General features: G+C 50.3%; 1 protein-coding gene across 2 annotated transcripts in view; it reads left to right on the top strand.

The window, feature by feature from the left end:
• Positions 1–19,690, top strand: part of LOC113802348 (tetratricopeptide repeat protein 28) — a 122,530-nt gene extending 102,840 nt beyond the window's left edge. The window contains exons 5-19 of one of the 2 annotated variants that reach the window (XM_070118806.1): positions 2,367–3,358; positions 3,502–3,652; positions 4,101–4,333; positions 5,581–5,727; positions 6,346–6,567; positions 7,075–7,331; positions 8,025–8,280; positions 8,536–9,097; positions 9,368–10,632; positions 10,939–11,064; positions 11,902–11,985; positions 12,905–13,136; positions 13,746–13,940; positions 16,277–16,384; positions 16,550–19,690. In XM_070118806.1, the coding sequence (XP_069974907.1) occupies positions 2,367–3,358; positions 3,502–3,652; positions 4,101–4,333; positions 5,581–5,727; positions 6,346–6,567; positions 7,075–7,331; positions 8,025–8,280; positions 8,536–9,097; positions 9,368–10,632; positions 10,939–11,064; positions 11,902–11,985; positions 12,905–13,136; positions 13,746–13,940; positions 16,277–16,384; positions 16,550–18,576 (6,857 nt within the window). In that variant the 3' untranslated portion in view covers positions 18,577–19,690. Of the gene's footprint in view, positions 1–2,366; positions 3,359–3,501; positions 3,653–4,100; positions 4,334–5,580; positions 5,728–6,345; positions 6,568–7,074; positions 7,332–8,024; positions 8,281–8,535; positions 9,098–9,367; positions 10,633–10,938; positions 11,065–11,901; positions 11,986–12,904; positions 13,137–13,745; positions 13,941–16,276; positions 16,385–16,546 lie in introns of both variants that reach the window. The other variant, XM_070118805.1, reaches the window with a different exon arrangement.
• The last annotated feature ends 323 nt before the right edge of the window (positions 19,691–20,013 follow it).

Below are 20,013 nucleotides of genomic sequence, written 5' to 3'. Positions count from 1 at the left end.
TTTCCCGTTTTTATACTCGTACGAAATCTTACATTTTTCCCCCTTTACTGTACAAAAAATACCCACAAAACCTTACTTTATTTACTCTTCATTTTGTTTTATTATATTGAAAATACTCTAAATAGTTTTATTTATTTATTTATTTTATTTATTCTCCCTCTGTCTCTCCTTCTGTTCCTCCATTTCCTTCTCCTCCTCCTTTTCTTCTTCTTTTCTCCCTCTCCACCTTCTGTTCCTCCATATCTTCCTCCTCCTCCTCCTTTTCTTCTCCTTTTCTCCCTCTCCCTCTCCACCCCCTATTCCTCCTCCCTCCCCCCTTTTCTCCTTCTCTCTCTCCCTCAAAACAACACTAACATATGCTTTATTCCTTTTTTTTTTATTTACTTGTTTATTTTTGGAAAATCTGTTTTCTACCCGACATTTTTCCCCATTGCTATGCGGAGAATACCAATGGAATTTAACGCTTTCCTTTTCTGTTTTACTGTTGAATTCTTTGTCGTACAGAGAATACGCGAATATATATTTTTCTTACTCCTCGTCTGTTTGTTATACGGGGAATATCTACAAATTATTTCTTCTTTCTTTTAATCTCTTTATTCATCATTTCTCTCTCTCTGTCTCTGTCTCTGTCTCTTTCTGTCTGTCTCTGTCTCTCTCTCTCTCTGTCACTCACTCTCATTCTCTCTCTCTCTCTCTCTCTCTCTCTCTCTCTCTCTCTCTCTCTCTCTCTCTCTCTCTCTCTCTCTCTCTCTCTCTCTCTCTCCCTCCCTCCCTCTCTCCCGTCCCCCTCTCTCTCTCTCCCCCTCTCCCTCCCTCCCTCCCTCCCCCCTCTCTCTCTCCCTGCCCCCCCCCTCTCTCTCTCCCTGCCCCCTCCTCTCTCTCCCTCTCCCTCTCTCCCTCCCTCCCTCCCCCCATCTCTCTCTCCCCCCGTCGCCCCCTCCTCTCTCTCTCGTGACGAGTCGTTCTATCGGGGTCCTGGGCACTAGGACCCGGCTCGAGTATCTGGCGAAGGATCTCGAGTCATCCTCCTTCGTCACGGCAGGAGGCCACGGAACGGCGACGGAGCGGGTGGGGGGGTGGGGGGGGAGGGGGTAGGAGCCAGTCGGGACAGTCCTTCGGCTGCTCGGACTCATTTCTGTATCTGTTCATTTGTGTTTTTTATTTATTTATTAATTTTTCACCTCTCCTCCTTCTCTATCTTCTGTTCATTTGTTTGTTTTATTTATTTATTAATTTTTCACTTCTCCTCCTTCTCTTTCTTCTTCATTTGTCATTATTGTTATTATTATTATTATTGTTGTTATTATTACGATTATTACGATTATTATCATTATTATTCTTACTACTATCATTATTATTATTGTTATCATTTTTGTTATTATCACTATTATCCCCATTATCATTATTATCATCATCCACATTTTTATTATCATTATCATTATTATTATTGCTATTATTATTTTTTTATCATCCTCATCCTGATCATCGCTACTACAATCCCCATTATATTTCCCCTTATATTTACCGAAGAAATAATTGCCAATTCCCCTGGCTTGGTCTCCGTCGGAAGGGGAGTTGCGGCTCCACGCTATAGTTGGCGTCGAGAGGAACTTTCGCTTTGTCTGCATCCGCTGCGGTGAAAATCCGAGTGGGATTGCGTGCGGAGTTTGTCTGTGTGTTGTTATGTTATGTTGTTATGTTGTTCGTTGTGTTTTATCTTAATTTTGTATGGGTCTCGGTGGTTTTGTTTAAGGCGTGTGTGTGTGTTTTGTGTGTGTTTATTTTGTGGGCGTGTGTGTGTGTGTGTTTGCGTTGAGTTTGTTAGTATTGTTTGTTCGTTGTGTTGTGTTTTATTGTAATTTGTATGGTCGTTTTGTTTAAGGCGTGTGTGTGTGTTTTGTGTGTGTTTATTTTGTGGGCGTGTGCGTTTGTGTGAGTTTGTTAGTTTTTTTTTTTTTTATCGGTAGGGTTGTATGGTGTTTGTCGGTTTTGTTGTGTTGTGTTATCAGTTATGTTGAGGTTACCGGTGTGTTATGTTTTGTTTATTAATAATGCTGGTTTGGGTTTATTAGTGTGTTGTGTGGATGAAGGTTTTGGCCTCGACTTTGTCAAGTTAATTTAGTTATTGTCTTACGGTATAAAGAAATTCGAGGAAATTTTAATATCCTGTAATACTTCATTCAGTGTGTATTTTTTTTTCTTTTTTTCTTTTACTGTTAAAGACATTGTGTATTTATATTCATCAGTTTGTAAAAATCAATATATGAAGCCAAAGAACGGAGGTCGGTTTTATTATTCGATTATAGATTAATTCACCTTGGCATGGCTCTACCTTTCGTGCGCTAAGCTCCCCCTCTCCGCCGCAGGCCACGTCTACACCGCCATCGGCGACTACCCGAACGCGCTGGCGTCGCACAAGCAGTGCGTGCAGCTGGTCAAGCAGATGGGCGACAAGCTGCAGGAGGCGCGCGAGATCGGCAACGTGGGCGCCGTGTACCTGGCCATGGGCGACTTCGACAGCGCCGTCGACTGCCACATGGAGCACCTGCGCATCGCCAAGCACCTCAACAACAAGGTGGAGGAGGCGCGCGCCTACAGCAACCTGGGCTCCAGCCACCACTACAAGCGCAACTTCGACCAGGCCATCGCCTTCCACAACCACGTGCTGCGGATCGCGCAGGACCTGGGCGACAGGACCATCGAGGCGCGCGCGTACGCCGGCCTGGGCCACGCGGCGCGCTGCATGAGCGACTACGGGCAGGCGCAGCGCTGGCACGAGAAGCAGCTGGACATGGCGCTCAGCACCAAGGACAAGGTGGCGGAGGGCCGCGCCTGCTCCAACCTGGGCATCGTGTACCAGCTGATGGGGCACCACGACGCGGCGCTCAAGCTGCACCAGGCGCACCTGAACATCGCGCGGCTGCTGCAGGACCGCGCGGGCATGGGCCGGGCCTACGGCAACATCGGCAACGCGTACTCGGCCATGGGCTACTACGAGCAGGCCATCAAGTACCACAAGCAGGAGCTGACCATCAGCAAGGAGGTCAACGACCGCATGAGCGAGGCCTCGACGCACGGCAACCTGGCCGTGGCCTACCAGGCGCTGGGCATGCACGAGATGGCGCTGCTGCACTACCACTCGCACCTCAACATCGCGCGCGAGCTCAAGGACACCGCCGGCGAGGCCTGCGCGCTCCTCAACCTCGGCAACTGCCACTCGTCGCGCGGGGAGTTCGCGCAGGCCGTGCCCTACTACGAGCAGTACCTCATGCTGTCGCAGGAGCTGCACGACACCGAGGGCGAGGCGCGGGCGTGCCACTTCCTCGGCTACGCCCACTACTGCCTCGGCAACTTCAAGGTGAGACTCGCGGGCAGAGGCTGGCCCGAATCGTACAAAGTCATCTCATATTTCTTGTCCCTCTTTAGTCATCCTTTTTATCTCCCTTTCGCTATCTCTCCCGCCCCATCCTCTCACCCGACTAACGCTCTCCGCCTCCGCAGGAAGCCATCAGATACTACGACCAGGACCTGGCGCTGGCGAAGGACCTGCAGGACCGGAAGTCCATGGGGAGAGCCTACTGCAACCTCGGGCTGGCACACCTCGCCCTCGGCAACTCGGAGACCGCCCTCGAGTGCCAGAAATACTTCCTGGGTGAGTCCTCGTGGCACGGTTCGCTTCAGGGAATAAAATCATCAAAAATATAAAAGTACTTTCCCTTCTGTGACGAAACATGCTGACGCCACTCTCTCAATACACACAAAACACACACAGCGGAAGCCAACCTTCGCTCCACTACGATCATCAACACCAACTTCAAAATCAACACCACCGCCACTATCATCAAAATCAACCCCATCAACACCAACAAACACCCCCAACCCACACCATCTCACGCCACTCTCTGAATACACACAAAACACATACAGCGGAACACCAACACCAAAACCACCACCACCATCAACACCCAAACCAACAAACCAACACCAAAATCACCACCCCCACCCCCACCACCATACCCCCATCACCACACGCCCACCCCCACCAACACCCCCCCACCCCCACCAAAATCTCACCCTCCCCCCCCTCTCCCTCCCCGCAGCCCTGGCGCACATGATGAAACACCTGCAGGGGAAGTTCCGCGCCCTGGGGAACATCGGCGACGTGCTCATGAAGATGAAGAACTACGATGAGGCCGTCAAGGTGTACCAGAAGCAGCTGGTCCTCGCCAAGCAGTCACGTGACAAGGTCCTCGAGGCGTCGGCCTACGGAGCGCTCGGCCTCGCGCACCGCCTCCTCAAGTGCTTCGACAAGGCGCTCGGATACCACACGCAGGTCGGTGGACTCGCCGTCGTCGGGGGATTGGTTTCTGAATTTTGGGGTCGATTCATTTTTTTTTCGCTTTGGTTCATTTTTTTCTGATTTTCATTCATTTTTTCTGATTTTGATTCATTTTTTCTCTTTTGAATATTTTTTTTTCTCATTTTGATTCATTTTTTTTATCATTTTGATTCATTTATTTTAATTTATTACCATTTGCTTATTTTTTATTATTCTAATCACTCATTCATTTTAATATTGTTAGTCATCTATATATCTGCTCTTGTTTGTTGTTCTAGTCAGATATTTTCTTTTATTTTTAGTTGATTAAATTGGTTTGTAAGTTTATAAGTCTGTAAGTATATGTAAGTAGATATTTTCTTTTATTTCTAGTTAATTAAATTAAATTTTCATTGTGATTCGCGCACAAAAGTTCAGCTTTGTTTTATATCTCACTTTATTATTGCCGTTTCCATTAATTAATTTCTTTGATTTTGGTTCATTTGATTTCCGAAATGATTTTTTTTGTTGTTGATTTAATTATTGAAATTCCGAGTTAATTTTTTTTTGTCTCGTAATATATTTTATTAATGAAAGAGGTTGCCATATACAGAAATGTAAATATGAAATGAATAGAGGATGATGAACAAAAGTGAACGAACAAGAATATAGGTTAAAGAAATAAATGAGAGGTTTAAACAGGAAAAGAAGAAACAAAGAGAAAAGAAATTATAAATAAACATTTGTAAAATGTAAGAACAAAGAAATACAAACAATATCCGCATAATGACTCTTATTATGATACAATTATGAAAATAATGTAATGATTTGGATATGATAATTAGATTTTTTATTTATATCCTCGTAGTCATTAATAAAAGAAAGGTAGGTTATATAGAGAAATGTAGGTATGAAATAAATAATGAAAAAAATAACGATCACGAATGTAGAAATTTAGGAAATAGATGAAAGCTTAATGAAAAAAAAGAAAAGAAGAAAAAGAAAAAAAAGAACACGTGACCTATTCGGTACCACGGGGGCCAGTACGAAAACGAATTAAAACAACAGATAATGCAAAAAAAAGGAAAAGAAACGAAAAAAAGAAAGCAGATAATGGAAAAAAGGAAAAGAAAAGAAAATCAAAACAACAGATAATGCAAAAAAAAAAAAAAAAAAAAAAAAATGATAAAAAAAAAATAAAAAAATAAATAAATAAATAAAATAAATTGACCCATTCCCCCCCCCCTTTTTCCGCACCACAGGAGCTGACGATCAGACAGGAGATGGGCGACATCAAGGGAGAGTGCAAAGCCCACGGTCACCTGGGCGCCGTGCACATGTCCCTCGCCAACTACACCAACGCCATGAAGTGCTACCAGGAACAGCTGGAGAGGGCGAAGGAGCTGAAGGTGAGGCGACGAGTGGGGGGGTTCACTTCTGCGTCGGTTGGGGGTGTGGGTCGGTTGGGGATTTCTGTTGGGGTGTAATTTTTTTTTGTGTGTGTGTGTCTGGATTTGGGTGGGTGGGTGGGTGGGTGGGTGGGTGGGTTTAGGTGTTTTTGGGTTTGTATTCGTCTGTTTGTCTATGTTTGTTTGTCTCTTTTTTTTTTCTCTCTCTCTCTCGCTCTTGTTGTTTGTCTCTGTCTCTCTCTCTTTCTCTGTCTGTCTGTCTGTTTGTCTCTGTCTGTCTCTGTCTCTCTGTCTTTCTCTTTCTCTGTCCGTCTGTCTGTCTCCGTCTCTCTCTATCTGTCTGCCTCTGTCTGTCTTTCTGTCTGCCTCTGTCTGTCTTTCTGTCTGTTTGTCAGTCAGTCTGTCTCTGTCTACCTGTCTTTCTGTCTCTTTCTCTCTCTCTCTCACTCCCTCGTCCTATTTCTACATATTCATTTATCTATAGAAACATTTCCGCCTCCGAACACGATCACTTTCCGCCGTCGAAACCAATCACAGGCGACGATCCCCCCCACCCCCCACTCCACCCAGCCCTCCACCCACTAACCACTCCCTTCCCCTTCCCCTCCCCCCCCCCAGGACGCCGCCATGGAAGCCCAGGCGTTCGGCAACCTGGGCATCGCGAGACTCAACATGGGCCACTTCGAGGACGCCATCGGGTACCTGGAGCAGCAGCTGGCCACGCTCGAGCAGCTGTCCACCACGACCGCTGTGGTGGACAAGGGCCGCGCCTTCGGGAACCTCGGCGACTGCTACGACGCCCTCGGGGATTCGGAGGAGGCCATCAAGTGCCATGAGCAGGTGAGGGACCGCGGGGTTATTTTATTTATTTTTAAAAGATTTATTTTTGGACTGCGGGGTTATTTGTTTTTAAAAGACATTTTTAGACTGCGGGGTTATTTATTTGTTTTTAAAAGATTTATTTTTAGACTGCGGGGTTATTTATTTGTTTGTTTTTAAAAGGTTTTTAGTATAACCGAAAACAACACATTTATACTATTTAATTTTGCACCTAAAAAAAAAAAAAAAAATCTTGTTAAGATTCGATGTATATCGCGTAATACCTAAGAGGAATACATTCCCCTAATACTCCCTAAGTATGAACAAAATCATAAAACTTACAACCCATAACTGAATCCCCAAACTATAACCATATAAGTAAAACCACCGATAAAACCCCCCAATTTTAATCCCATTTCAAGCCCAAACACACAAAACCATAACCCCATCAGCCCAAAATCACAACCCTCTTACCTCCAACCAAAATCTAACCACAATCCCTCCTCCCCTCCCCGCCCACGCCCACAGTACCTCGCCATCGCCCTCAAGACCAAAAGCCCGAGGGACCAGGAGAGAGCCTACCGCGGCCTCGGGAGCTCCCACAGGTGCGTCGGGAACCTCCAGCAGGCGCTCGTGTGCTACGAGAAGCGCCTCGTCGTGTCCCACGAGCTCAACATCCCTGCTGCCAAGGGCTCTGCTTACGGCGAGCTCGGCCACATCCACTACCTGCTGGGGAACTTCGAGCAGGCCATCTCGTGCATGGAGCATCAGCACAAGATCGCCAGGTGAGGGAGCCGGGATGCTGGCTTGCTTGAGTTCTCGTCTTTCTCTTTTGTTTGTTCTTTTTTCTTCTCTGTTTCTAAATGTTTTGTAAGTTTTGCTTTATTTTTATTCATATATATATATATTTTTATACATTTCCCTTTTTCCTGTGTTATTATAATTATTCATTGTGGTCTTGCTATTCCCTTATCCACTTTTGTTCTTATGTTTAGTACCTACCGCTATAGTCACTTAACGTTGTATGTTAAGGTTCATTTTACTTACTGATATAAATTGTATAAATCTCTTCTATATATAAAAAAATGTAGTATATCAAGAACAAGTTTAAATGAGATCGAAGATTTCCACATAAGTAATTATGATATTGTTCATACTCATCCTAGACTCATAGTACTCGTAACGCCTATGAATTTAACAAACACCTAATGACAAAATGGTAAGAAGAATTCAACACAACAAATACCAAAGAAAAACGATTAGAAAACTCAAAGAAAAACGATAAGAATACTCAAAGAAAAACGATAAGAATACTTAAAGAAAATCGATAAGAATAAAGAAAATCGATAAGAATACTCAACGAAAATCGATAAGAATCCTAAAACAAACAAACAAACAAAACAAACAAACAAACAAACAAAAAAAACACGACGAATGAAAACAAAGAAAAGTAACCCCTACGCCCCCTTTTTCCGCAGAGAACTCGGCGACAAGCAGAGCGAGGGCGAGGCGGCGTGCGGGCTGGGCACCGTGTACCAGCAGATGTGCGAGTACAGCACGGCCCTCCGCTACCACCAGCTGGACCTCAAGATCGCCGGGGAGCTGACGAACCCAGCGGAGCAAGGGCGGGCGCACGGCAACATCAGCCTGGCCTACGAGTCGCTGGGAAATTTTGAGCAGGCGGTGACCCACGGCGAGCAGCACCTCAGCATCGCAGCGCAGATGAACGATAAGGTGGGTTGGAGGGAGGGGGTGGGTGGGGGTTGGGGGTTGGGGGTTGGGGGTAGGGAGGACGTGGAGAGGCTGTGTTGGGGGAGTTTGCTTTGTTTGAATTTTTTCTTTTGTTTTTAATGTATATTCAATATATGTGAATGTGTAAGATGCAGTACAAGGGATGTGGTTTGAAAGTTTCCTGTTTGCAATTAAAGCCCGAAATCCATTAGACGTGATTTTGAGAAATCCTTGCTCCAACCGCCCGTGCTTCCCCAGGTGGCCAAGACGTTAGCCTACGCCTCCCTAGGCCGCGTGCACCACGCCCTGGGCAACACCACCCAGGCCGTGGCGTATCTGCAGCAGGGCCTCCAGATCGCCGAGCAGCTGGGCCGCCGCGAGGACGAGGCCAAGATCCGGCACCGCCTGGGCATGGCCCTGTGGGGGCACGGCGACCTGGAGGCGGCTCAGACGCAGCTCGACCGCGCCGCCCACCTGCTCGACACCATCCGGCGGGAGGCGCGCGGCTCGCAGGACTACCGCCTGTCTCTGTTCGACCTGCAGACGGCGTCGTACCAGGCGCTGCAGCGGGTGCTGGTGGGCCTCGGCCGCAATGAGGACGCCCTGCTGGTGGCGGAGCGGGGGCGCACGCGCGCCTTCGTCGACCTCCTACTAGAACGGCAGGGCGCCTCGACCTCGTCCAGGGCGTCGCGCATCGAGGATTCGACGCCGTCGTCCGTCGACCAGATCGTGGACATCGTCAACCGGCAGAAGGCGTCGGTGCTGTACTACAGCATCGCCGCGGGCTGCCTCTACAGCTGGCTCATCGTGCCCAATAAAGGTGGGTCCTGCGGCCTCGATGCCAGGAGGGGGTGGGGTGGGGGGGGCTGGGTAATGCTCATCATGATAAGGACAATATTAGATACTAAGTTACTGATACCTCAAAACAGAAATGACACAAACCAAGTAGTAATAGAGACTTCAGACTGTTATGGCATTTGGATCTGACTGATCAGTTGTGTGTCATGTTTAAAGTAAGCTTTTCAGGAGAATCTCTGCACTAATCCATCCCGTCTGAATCAGCCCTTTCAATCCCAACTTCCCTTCGCAGGAATCGTGAAGTTCCACGAGGTGAGCGTGAGCGAGGTGGAGGCGGAGCGCGAGGGCGACTGCGGCGAGGACGCCGTCGGCACGTCGGGCTCGCTGCTGGAGCACTACATCCAGTCGGTGCGCGACGCCCTCGGCGTGGAATGCGGCGCCGGCGCCACGCGCGGCGGCGTGTCCAGCGAGACGGAGAGCGAGGCCGGCGACATGTGGAACGCGCACCTGGAGGAGCTCGGCGACAAGCTCAACCACGAGGCCGACCGCACGGGCTTCCTGCGCATGGTCAACCGCAACCACCTGTTCAACTCGTCCAACTACTCGCTGTCGTCGCTGTTCTCGCTCGGCTCCGTCAGCGGGTCAATCGCCTCGGGCTCGGCCTCCAGACCGGGCTCGACGCGCTCCAGGAGGGTCACCTGGCAGGGCCCGTCGTGCCTCCGCTCGCTCTACGAGCTGCTGATCGCGCCCATGGAGGACCACCTGCCCGAGACCGGCGTCACGAGGGAGCTCATGCTGGTGCTGGAGGGCGACCTGTACCTGGTGCCGTTCCCGGTGCTCAAGGGCGCCAACTCCAACGACTACCTGTGCGAGCGGTTCTCGCTGCTGGTGGTGCCGTCCATCAGCGCGCTCAAGGTGAACCAGCGCTCCAAGAACTCCAAGCCGAGCGGCGAGCAGACGTCGGCGCTGGTCATCGGCAACCCGAAGCTGCCGAGCACCGTGACGGAGCAGTGGGGCTGGGGCGACATCCCCTACGCCGAGCAGGAGGCCTCCATCGTCGCCGAGATGCTGCAGACGAAGGCGCTGACGAGCGCGTGCGCCAACAAGGAGGCCATCATCCGGCTCATCTCGCAGGTGGAGTGCATCCACCTGGCGACGCACGTGTCGTGGAAGCTCTCGGCCGTGATCCTGTCGCCGGGCGAGTTCGTGGAGTCGCGCGCGTCCAAGCGGCTGTCGCACTCGTCGCAGCCCGAGGCCATCCACGAGCACCTGGACGACGAGAGCTCCGACATCGCCTCCACCATCGACCTGCCGGCGCTCTCCGAGTTCCTCCTGACGGCGGCCGACATCCTCAACCTCAAGCTGAGGGCCAAGCTGGTCGTGGTGTCGTCGTGCCACACCCGCGACCACCACGGGCGCGCCAACAGCGACGGGGTGGTGGGCTTCATCCGGGCGCTGCTGGCCGCCGGCGCCCAGTGCGTGCTGGTGTCCCTCTGGCCCGTGCCCGACACCGCCGTCAAGATCCTCTTCAGAACATTCTACTCCTCTCTGCTGCAGGTGAGGCCGGGACTCAGGGCACAGTTGCAGTCCCTTCTAAGACAATATCATTTTTATTGATAAATTCGGTATATCATTCTACCCAAACCCTATTGCAAAATCCAAACTCAAACACCCATTTTTTAATCATTTATGGTAATACCCTTAACCCGCGATGGTTGTTCAGAAAGGCATCCACTCAGGCAAGGGCGGCACTGCCAAGACTGCCAGGACCCAGCTCCTTAAATTCACGGTCTCAGACCACTGAAAACCACACTAATACACAATCATTTCCGAAATACGACCTAATTCCTCTCGTTGTTCCAGGGGGCGCGAGTGAGCCGGGCGCTGTCGGAGGCGCAGCAGACGGTCCAGACCACAAAACACTTCGCCCACCCGGCCAACTGGGCGGGCTTCCTCCTCGTGGGCGCGGACGTCAAGCTCTCGAATAAGGTACGTCGCTGTGATGGGCGGCCATTGAGCAATTTGGAAATTATTTTCCAGCTGACGTTTTTTTCTAAATTCCAAGTGGCATTTTACCTAATTTCGTGTGGCATTTATCTTAATTTCAGGTGATATTTTGTCTAATTTTATGTGGATAATGAACTCAGCTTGTTAAGCTTAATAGAACTTTCATCTTTTGGAGTGGACTAAATTTGTGTTAGCCCATTCTACTCTGCAGATTCATACAGTAGTTTCAAAATAAATTTTCAAGTAACACACACATACACACACACACACACACACACGCACACACACACACACACACACACACACACACACACACACACACACACACACACACACACACACACACACACACACACACGCATAAACGTGTCATAATACCATACCGATCTTTGAAAGACAAAACTGAAGACAGATTCTTACACACACACACAGACACACACCCACACCCACAGACACACACACACACACAACCACACGCACACACACCCACACCCACACCCACACACCCACACCCACACAAACACGTGTCACAACCCCATACCGATCTTTGAAAGACAAAACTGAAGACAGATCCTTACACACACCCGCACTACGCACACACACCCGCACTACGCACACACACCCACACCCACACCCACACACACCCACACCCACACCCACACCCACACACCCACACCCACACACCCACAAACACGTGTCACAACACCATACCGATCTTTGGAAGACAAAACTGAAGACAGATCCATCCTTACACACACCCGCACTACGCAATACACAATGTCGCTAATTAGTCCTAACCGAACCTCCTTCGCGTTACAGGTCGCGCTAATGGGCCAGGCGCTGTGCGAACTCCTGCGAACGCCAGACAAGTGCCGAGATGCCCTTAGAGTCACGTTGCATTTGGTAAGGGATACCTTGAAGGAATAGCAGCTGTCTGTGTGTCTCCCTGCTCGTCTGTGTGTTTGGCTGTCTGTCTGTCTGTGTCTGTCTATCTGTTGATGTATCGATCTATGTGTAGACGTGTGTGTGTAGACGTGTGTATAGTATTTGATTTATGTATCTTTCTATCTAGGGTGTGTGTGTATGATGTGTGTGTGTGTGTGTGTGTGAGAGAGAGAGAGAGAGAGAGAGAGAGAGAGAGAGAGAGAGAGAGAGAGAGAGAGAGAGAGAGAGAGAGAGAGAGAGAGAGAGAGAGAGTGGAAGGGAGAGAAAGAGAGAGAAAGAGAGAGAGAGAGAGAGAGAGAGAGAGAGAGAGAGGGAGAGAAAGAGATAGAGAGAGATTGATAGAGAGAGAGAGAGAGAGAGAGAGGAGAGAGAGAGAGTGAGAGAGAGTGAGTGAGTGAGTGAGTGAGTGAGAGAGAGAGAGAGAGAGAGAGAGAGAGAGAGAGAGAGAGAGAGAGAGAGAGAGAGAAAGGGAGAGAAAGAGAGAAAGAGAGAGAGAGATACGTATCTACATGCATACATTTCTATCCTTCAAACGTCCAATAAAACCAAATGGAAAAAAAAATAGACAAACAAACAAACAAACTACCTTTCGACACGACCTCACCCTCAAGCAGAAGGCCCTCTAACCCTCTCCCTCCGCGCCCTCTTACCCCTCCCTTTCCCTCCGCCGTCCTCTAACCCCTCCCTCCCCTTCCCTCTCTCTCCCTCCGCCGTCTTCTGACATCCCTCCCTCCCTCCTTTTCCCTCCCTCTCCCTCCGCCGCCCTATAACCCCTCCTTCCCTCCCTTTCCGTCCCTCACCCTCCGCCGCCTTTTAACATCCCTCCCTCCCTCTCCCTCCACCGTCTTCTAACATCCCTCCCTCCCTCCCCCTCCAGGTCGAGAAGTCCCTCCAGCGCATCCACCGGGGCCACCGCAACGCCATGTACACGACGCAGAAGTCCATCGAGAACAAGGTCGGCAACGTGAGCGGCTGGAAGGACCTCCTCATGAGCGTGGGCTTCCGGTTCGAGCCCGCGGCCAACGGGATCCCCAGCAGCGTGTTCTTCCCCCAGAGCGACCCCGGGGAGCGGCTGACCCAGTGCTCGGCCAGTCTTCAGGCGCTGTTGGGTGGGTAGCGGGGTCGAGAGGGGGAGGGGGGGAGGGGGTTGTGGGGTGGGGATTGGGTGGGTTGTGGGTGGGTTTGGGTGGGTTGGGGAGAGGGGGTTGGGGAGTGGGGATTGCTGTGGGTTGTGGGGAAGGGGGAAGGTGGGGGTGGGGAACGGGCGGGAAGGTGAGGGTGGGGAGAGGGAAGGGGAAGAAGGGAGGCAGGGGGAAGTCAATTACAGGTAGTGGGGGGGGGGGGAGGAGAAGGAGGTTAATGGGAGGGGGGTGATGGGGAGAGGAAGATGGGGAGGTGGCAAAGGGATCGCATGCTCCTGGAATTGCCTTCTTTTTTTAACGTGTTGCCTTTGCTCTTATTGGTAAAAAAATATACAGATATGTGCATATATATATATATATATATATATATATATATATATATATATATATATATATATATATATATATATATATATATACATAATGCAATAACAGAAAAACCACTTCTCAAAACCAGATAAAAAACCTGAAAAGAAAACTAGAATAAGAAAACTTATCCCCACGCCATCCAAGCATCCCCCCCTCCCCCTCCTTCCTTACAGCCCACTAACCCCCCCCCTCCCCCCCTCGCTACAGGTCTCTCCCAGACATCCTTACAAGCCGTCTCGAAGCTCCTAGACTCCCCGGAATATGCTGAGGACGTCATCTCCGTCATGCGAGCTGTCATCACCCAGTTCACTGTCAAGGACCTGGAGAACGAGTCCATCGAGGTCCCGGTGCATGTCAAGCTGTGGCGTGTCAACGGCTGTCACGAACTCCTGGCGTCATTAGGTAAGCTGGTATTAAGAGAGTTCGTTGTGGGGATATTTTTTGAAACGGTGTGGATAGGGAGAATGAAGGAAAATGGGAAAGGCCAGATCAGTAGCAACTGGGGGAGGTGTCATGGCGTCTGATTCTATTTTGGGAGAAAAAAAAAGCACGTGGGGTTTATTTCGATGACGTCACAAAAGTTACGGATGCTTTGTGAATGTGGTCGATCGCTTCGCTGTTTTCAATTTTCAAAAAAAAAAAAAAAAAAAAAAAGGAAAATAATGGTCTTAATAGTTATATTTTCATTGAACGAACATCAAGACAGACGCTATGACACCTCCTCGAGTTGCTACTGATCAGGCCTTTCCCGAATGAAAATATACACGAGGCTTAGGGTTTGTTTTGAAACGCGGTCGGAATGTTGCTCGAGTCGCGGTTCGTATGCGCGTTCGAGACGTCTCGTTTGGGCGTTCGAATCTATGAACACGTTTCGAGACATTGGCTTCGACTTCAAATGTGAGAGAACGATTACTTAGGCGGTAGGTTTTACGAACGCGTTTGCGGCTTGTTTAAGAGCAGTATGTAACATGTTCCAACATGTTTCGGCCAGATTCCGTTTCGTAGTAGTTTCGTAGATATGAAAATGACTTGTTCATATTATTCTCTCTTCATCGCACAATGATATCTGATAAAGAACCATTGTAGAAACGCCAGATAAACATACTGCATGCATCATCATCCACACACACACACACACACACACACACACACACACACACACACACACACACACACACACACACACACACACACACACACACACACACACACACAAACAAACACACACACACACACACACACACACACACACACACACACACACACACACACACACACACACACACACAGGAGTAGAGAAAGAGGGGAGAAGGAGAAGGATGAGAAGAGAAAATGATGGAGGAGAACTTGGAGGAAGGAAAAGAAGAGAGGATGTAGACGAAAAAGAAGAAAAAAAACACACCTTTTGATTAAAGAACTGCGGTCGGGTGTTTACATTATGTCCGGTTTATTAAGGTGGATGTTTATTTAGAGTGACGGGTTCCCCCCCCCCCCCCCCCATTTTTTTTGTATGGTCTGGACATCCGAAAATCAATTAGCAGAAAACACACTGACTTATTTCACACTCGTTGACACTGATTCATCTTTATTTTTTTCCGGTATTTTTCTGTTTGTATGTTTGTTTGTCTCACTCCTCTCTCTACATGTTTGGATGTTTACTTCATGTGTTGGATAATTGACTAAAACTCTTTATCGATGATGCAGTGGCAGCGATAAGGAGGACATTACTCAGAAATTTGATCTTATGCACAAACCTAACGATGATAATGAAAATACTAATGATCATTATGGTAAAACTAATATTATTTAACGATACGGAGCACATTAGTCAGTAAATTTATCTTATGCACAAAACTAACGATGGTAATGATGATACTATAGATCATTATGGTAAAGCTAATATCATTTAACGAGATACGATACGTTATAGAGCGTCAAGAATGATAAATCTATATTACATTACCGGTTAAATTAAGAATTCTGATAATCATTACGATAGTCCCGAAAATGATACATTAATGGTGATGCCAATATTGATAACAAAAACAACGATATTAAATATCATCGCATAAAGTGCAAGTGTTGGAGTTCCTGTCATTATGATAATCATGCAGAAATCCGTAGCAGTGAAAGCTACATTGTCGCTTTAAACGCAGGACGTGAAAGGTTAAAATGTGATGATCCAGATCATCTAGATTTTAGTGTATTTTTTAAAAGGTATCTTGAACATTTGCCTTGTGATGTATATATATGTATATATGTGTGTGTGTACACACACACACACACGTATGTATGTATATATACATATACATGTATATATATATATATATATATATATATATATATATATATATATATATATATATATATATATATATATATATATACATGTGTGTGTGTGTGTGTGTGTGTATCTATGCATATCTATTTATCCATATAGATATGTATGAATATATATATATTTTTATAAATATTTTCAATTATATATATCTCATATATACATATTCATTTATATATAAACATACATTTATTTATATCTATCTATCTATCTATATATATTAATATACATATATAATGAGTTGGTGTGGGTATATATATAATTTCCTGGATGCACACACATGCTCTGCCTTCCAGTGAAATTCCAGCCCAGTCTTATTTCACGTCCATATCCCCGTTATGCTTACGCTTCCCTCCGCTCCATTAGCGGGTTTTCCGTTCACGCTGATTCGCTCTTCCAGGCTTTGACCTTATGGAGGTCGGGCGGGACGAGGTCACGCTGCGGACGGGCAAGCAGGCCAACAAGCGCAACATCCAGTTCGCTCACCAGGCGCTGCTGGCGCTCTTCGGTAAGTTGGGACGCAGGCGGGGCTCTGTGCTGCGCCGCGCTGTTTTTGCTTTGTTTGTGAGGGTGCGGGTGGGGGGGGGGTTGAGATTCTTGTTTGGGAAATGCGGGTGTTGCATGCGAGTCCGTGGGGCAGTTTATAGCACTTGTTTCGCTTCTATTCGAGCAGACACCCAGGAGGCCCCAAAGAGCCTGAGCGTGGACTCGAGCAGCAGCCTCGAGTCCCTGGTCAGCACCGACGACGAGGAGGAGTCCGTGGCCGCGCCCCCGCCGCCGCCCCCGCCCTCGCAGCCGCTCCTGCCGCACCGCACGGCGCCGCTGCTGCTGGGCCGAGGCGCCTTCTCCAGCTACGTCAGGAACCGCGGCGAGCCCGACGGCGCCCGCGCCTCCACTAGCGAGCAGAAGGGACGCGAGAGCGACGCCGCCTTCACGCCCTCGCCCGTGGACCCGGGCGCCAAGTACGCCCGCGCCTTCCGCTCGCCGCACGGCCCGCCCAGCGACACGGGCTCGCCGCAGCCGTCGCCGCGGCTGTCGCTGACGCTGGCGCACCAGAACAAGATCCGCTCCATGTACACGTCCAACTCGCCGGCCAGCGACGGCGGCGGCAAGCGGCCCGACAGCTCGTCCAGCACCAGCAGCATGACGGACTGGGAGAGCGGCCAGGCCACGGTGCGGCGCCAGCCCATCGCCAAGCCCGTGATCACCTCCAAGGCGCCCATCTCCGCCACGCACAGCCGCGTCAGCGACGTCAGCGCCGGCTTCATGCGCCCGCACTACGTGTCCATCAACAAGAGCAACTCGCAGGCGTCGTCGGGCTTCGAGTCGCAGAGCTCCGACTCCGACTTCGGGCCGCGCCGCACGGGCACCGTCAGGAGCGTGTACACCACGGTGGGCAGCGCGTCCACGCTCAAGCTCAGCAAGAGCGCCACCATGGACACGCTGGACCGCCTGAGCGTGCGCACGGAGGTGGGGCGGCCCGTGGTGGGCGGCGCCCGCGGCCGCCGCGACCGCAGCACCGAGCGAGAGCTGTCCGGCGACAGCGCGGAGGGCCAGGCCGCGGGCGCCAGCGCCGCCGTCGTCAGCACCGGAGCCGCAGAGAGCGGCGAGACGCGGTCGGTGCAGACACGGAAGATGCCGGAGGTGCAGCTGGACTCGTCCATCGGGAAGCTGCTGCGGCCGCGCACGAACCACGCGGCGACCATCCACGAGAACGACTCGCTGTACAACTACCGCTCGGGCGACGAGATGTCCATGAAGATGGGCCACATGGGCCACAAGAGCATCCAGGACCACATCATCGCCACGCAGATGTCGCGCCTCAACCGCGAGATGCCCATCAGCGACGTGTACCACGAGCGCAACCTGGGCCTGGGCCTGGCGCCGCCGCTCTCCAAGCTGCTCATGTCGGCGGCGCAGCCCATCGTGGCGCCCGACCACGCCGACGCGGAGACCAAGTCGGCCTCCGAGGACAGCTTCGGCAACTTCGACAAGCTGTCCCTGGCCGACGACAACCAGCTGGCGCTGCCGCCCAAGCCCGACTTCAAGCCCAAGCCGCCGCCCATCCCGCCCAAGCGCTTCGGGCCCAAGCCCTGGGTGTCGGCGCACCCGCAGGTGGCCAACATGGGCGTGAGCCTGGAGACGTCGAGCGGCCTCCCGCAGGCGAGCGTGGCGGAGCTGAGTCGCCGCGACGAGGGCGACGGCCGCTCCATGACGGACTCGCACTACTCGGGCTACTCGCCCTCGCGCGGCGCCGGCGCCAGCAAGCCCGCCGAGCTGAGCGGCCCCATGGCGCCGCCCGCGCAGGGCAGGGGCTACTACGAGCTCAAGAACAGCGCGGGCGTGAGCGGCGCCGAGAGGGAGCAGGACACGCTGGGCGCGGGCCCGCAGCGCCCCGACGAGGCGCTCCTGCACACGGTGGCCGACCTGCACACGTACGCGGCCTTCAACCCCGCCTACGAGCACGACGAGCCCCTGGCCATGGGGTCGGTGGGCGCGCGCATCGGCTCGTCGGAGATCGCCGAGTACATGGAGCAGCTGCTGGGCACGACGGAGCCGTCGGAGAACGACCAGTCGGACGAGGCGTCGGAGGCCAAGGCCAAGACGTGCAAGCGGCCCGGCAAGCACCCCGTGGCCTGGAGCAAGGCCAAGGGCCACAAGCAGTTCTCGCACCACACGCAGCAGTCGTCGTCGTGCTAGCCCTCGGCGGGCGCCCCGAGCGAGGCCCGAAGGGGGAGGCCCTGTGAGACATTGCCCCTCCTGCGCCGCGGCCGGACTCGGGGCCCTCGCGTCCGTTGTAAATAGTGTGTATTTAGGACTTGGGGAAGAGAAGACGAGAGGGGGAGGGAGGGCAAGAGTGACTGCCGATGCCCACGCCCCGCCCCCGCGAGTGCCAAGCGCGGGTTGCCATATTGTGTGAATGTCGAAGACGAGGTTTCGGGAATTCTGTCGGTGCCAAAGCCTTACAAAACCTGTTCCAAGTTCGCCTCGTCTTTGCGCCTTGTTCGGATTCCAAGACGAGCGGCCAAACCTGAGTGAGTGTTTCGTGAGGTGTGTCATAACCATTTCTTGACTAAAGGAAGCTTTTTTTGTATAATTTACCAAGAGGTACTATTGCCCGAGAATTTGTCGCAAATGACGCTATACGTTGTATATTTTTTCCACAAATGAATCAATAGAATAAATGAATACAAAACTGGTGAATTTAAGATCGACTTTCGAAAGTTGATTTGTTATGGAATTTAAAAAAAAGCAAAACATCAGTTTCAGGGGAAACAGTAACCCTCTTTTCATTTATATGTGTCACTAATGCCGTGGGAATCGAAGAACAGAACCATCTCTATGAAGATTTTTGGGAAAATCTGATTTAGACATTTGTGAAAAGGTTGTGCTCTTGTGTAGACTGTGACGTCATTCTTCAATCACACACACACACACACACACACACACACACACACACACACACACACACACACACACACACACACACACACACACACACACACACACACACACACACACACACACACACACACACACACACAGAAAGTTATATATACACGCGTATATGTACACCCAAGCAAGCACTCGACAGTTCAATGTGCATATCAAGAAAGTGCCAAGACATGTAATTTCCTCATGTTATTATAATTAATATTTCATGTATTACCACACACCCCTGTATAGACATTCATGAATATCACACACACACACACACACACACACACACACACACACACACACACACACACACACACACACACACACACACACACACACACACACACACACACACACACACACACACAGTACAGTTACACAACACACCAACAACAGACAACAAAAATTACTTTCAACAAATTTGTATATTATTGACAGCTGACCGAGATAGGGGGAGGGGGAAGGGGAAGGGGGTGCTGGGGGGGAGGGGGGAATAGGGAAGAGGAGGAGGAGAAGGAGGAAGAGGAGGAGGAAGTGCCCCCCCTCCCCCCCCAACCTCTTGAATGTGCCACAACTTATAAACCATGGTTATGTTTCTCTGTATATTGTGATATATATTATATGATGACTGTAATATATCTCCTTGTATTATATATAGAATTTTTTGAGGTGGGTTTCATTTCTCCTTCGTGTGTG

This window comes from Penaeus vannamei, chromosome 43 (assembly GCF_042767895.1).
Source record: "Penaeus vannamei isolate JL-2024 chromosome 43, ASM4276789v1, whole genome shotgun sequence".
Lineage (NCBI taxonomy): Eukaryota > Metazoa > Arthropoda > Malacostraca > Decapoda > Penaeidae > Penaeus > Penaeus vannamei.
Note: the sequence above shows the minus strand (reverse complement) of the source record. Positions and strands in the feature narration are given on the sequence as shown.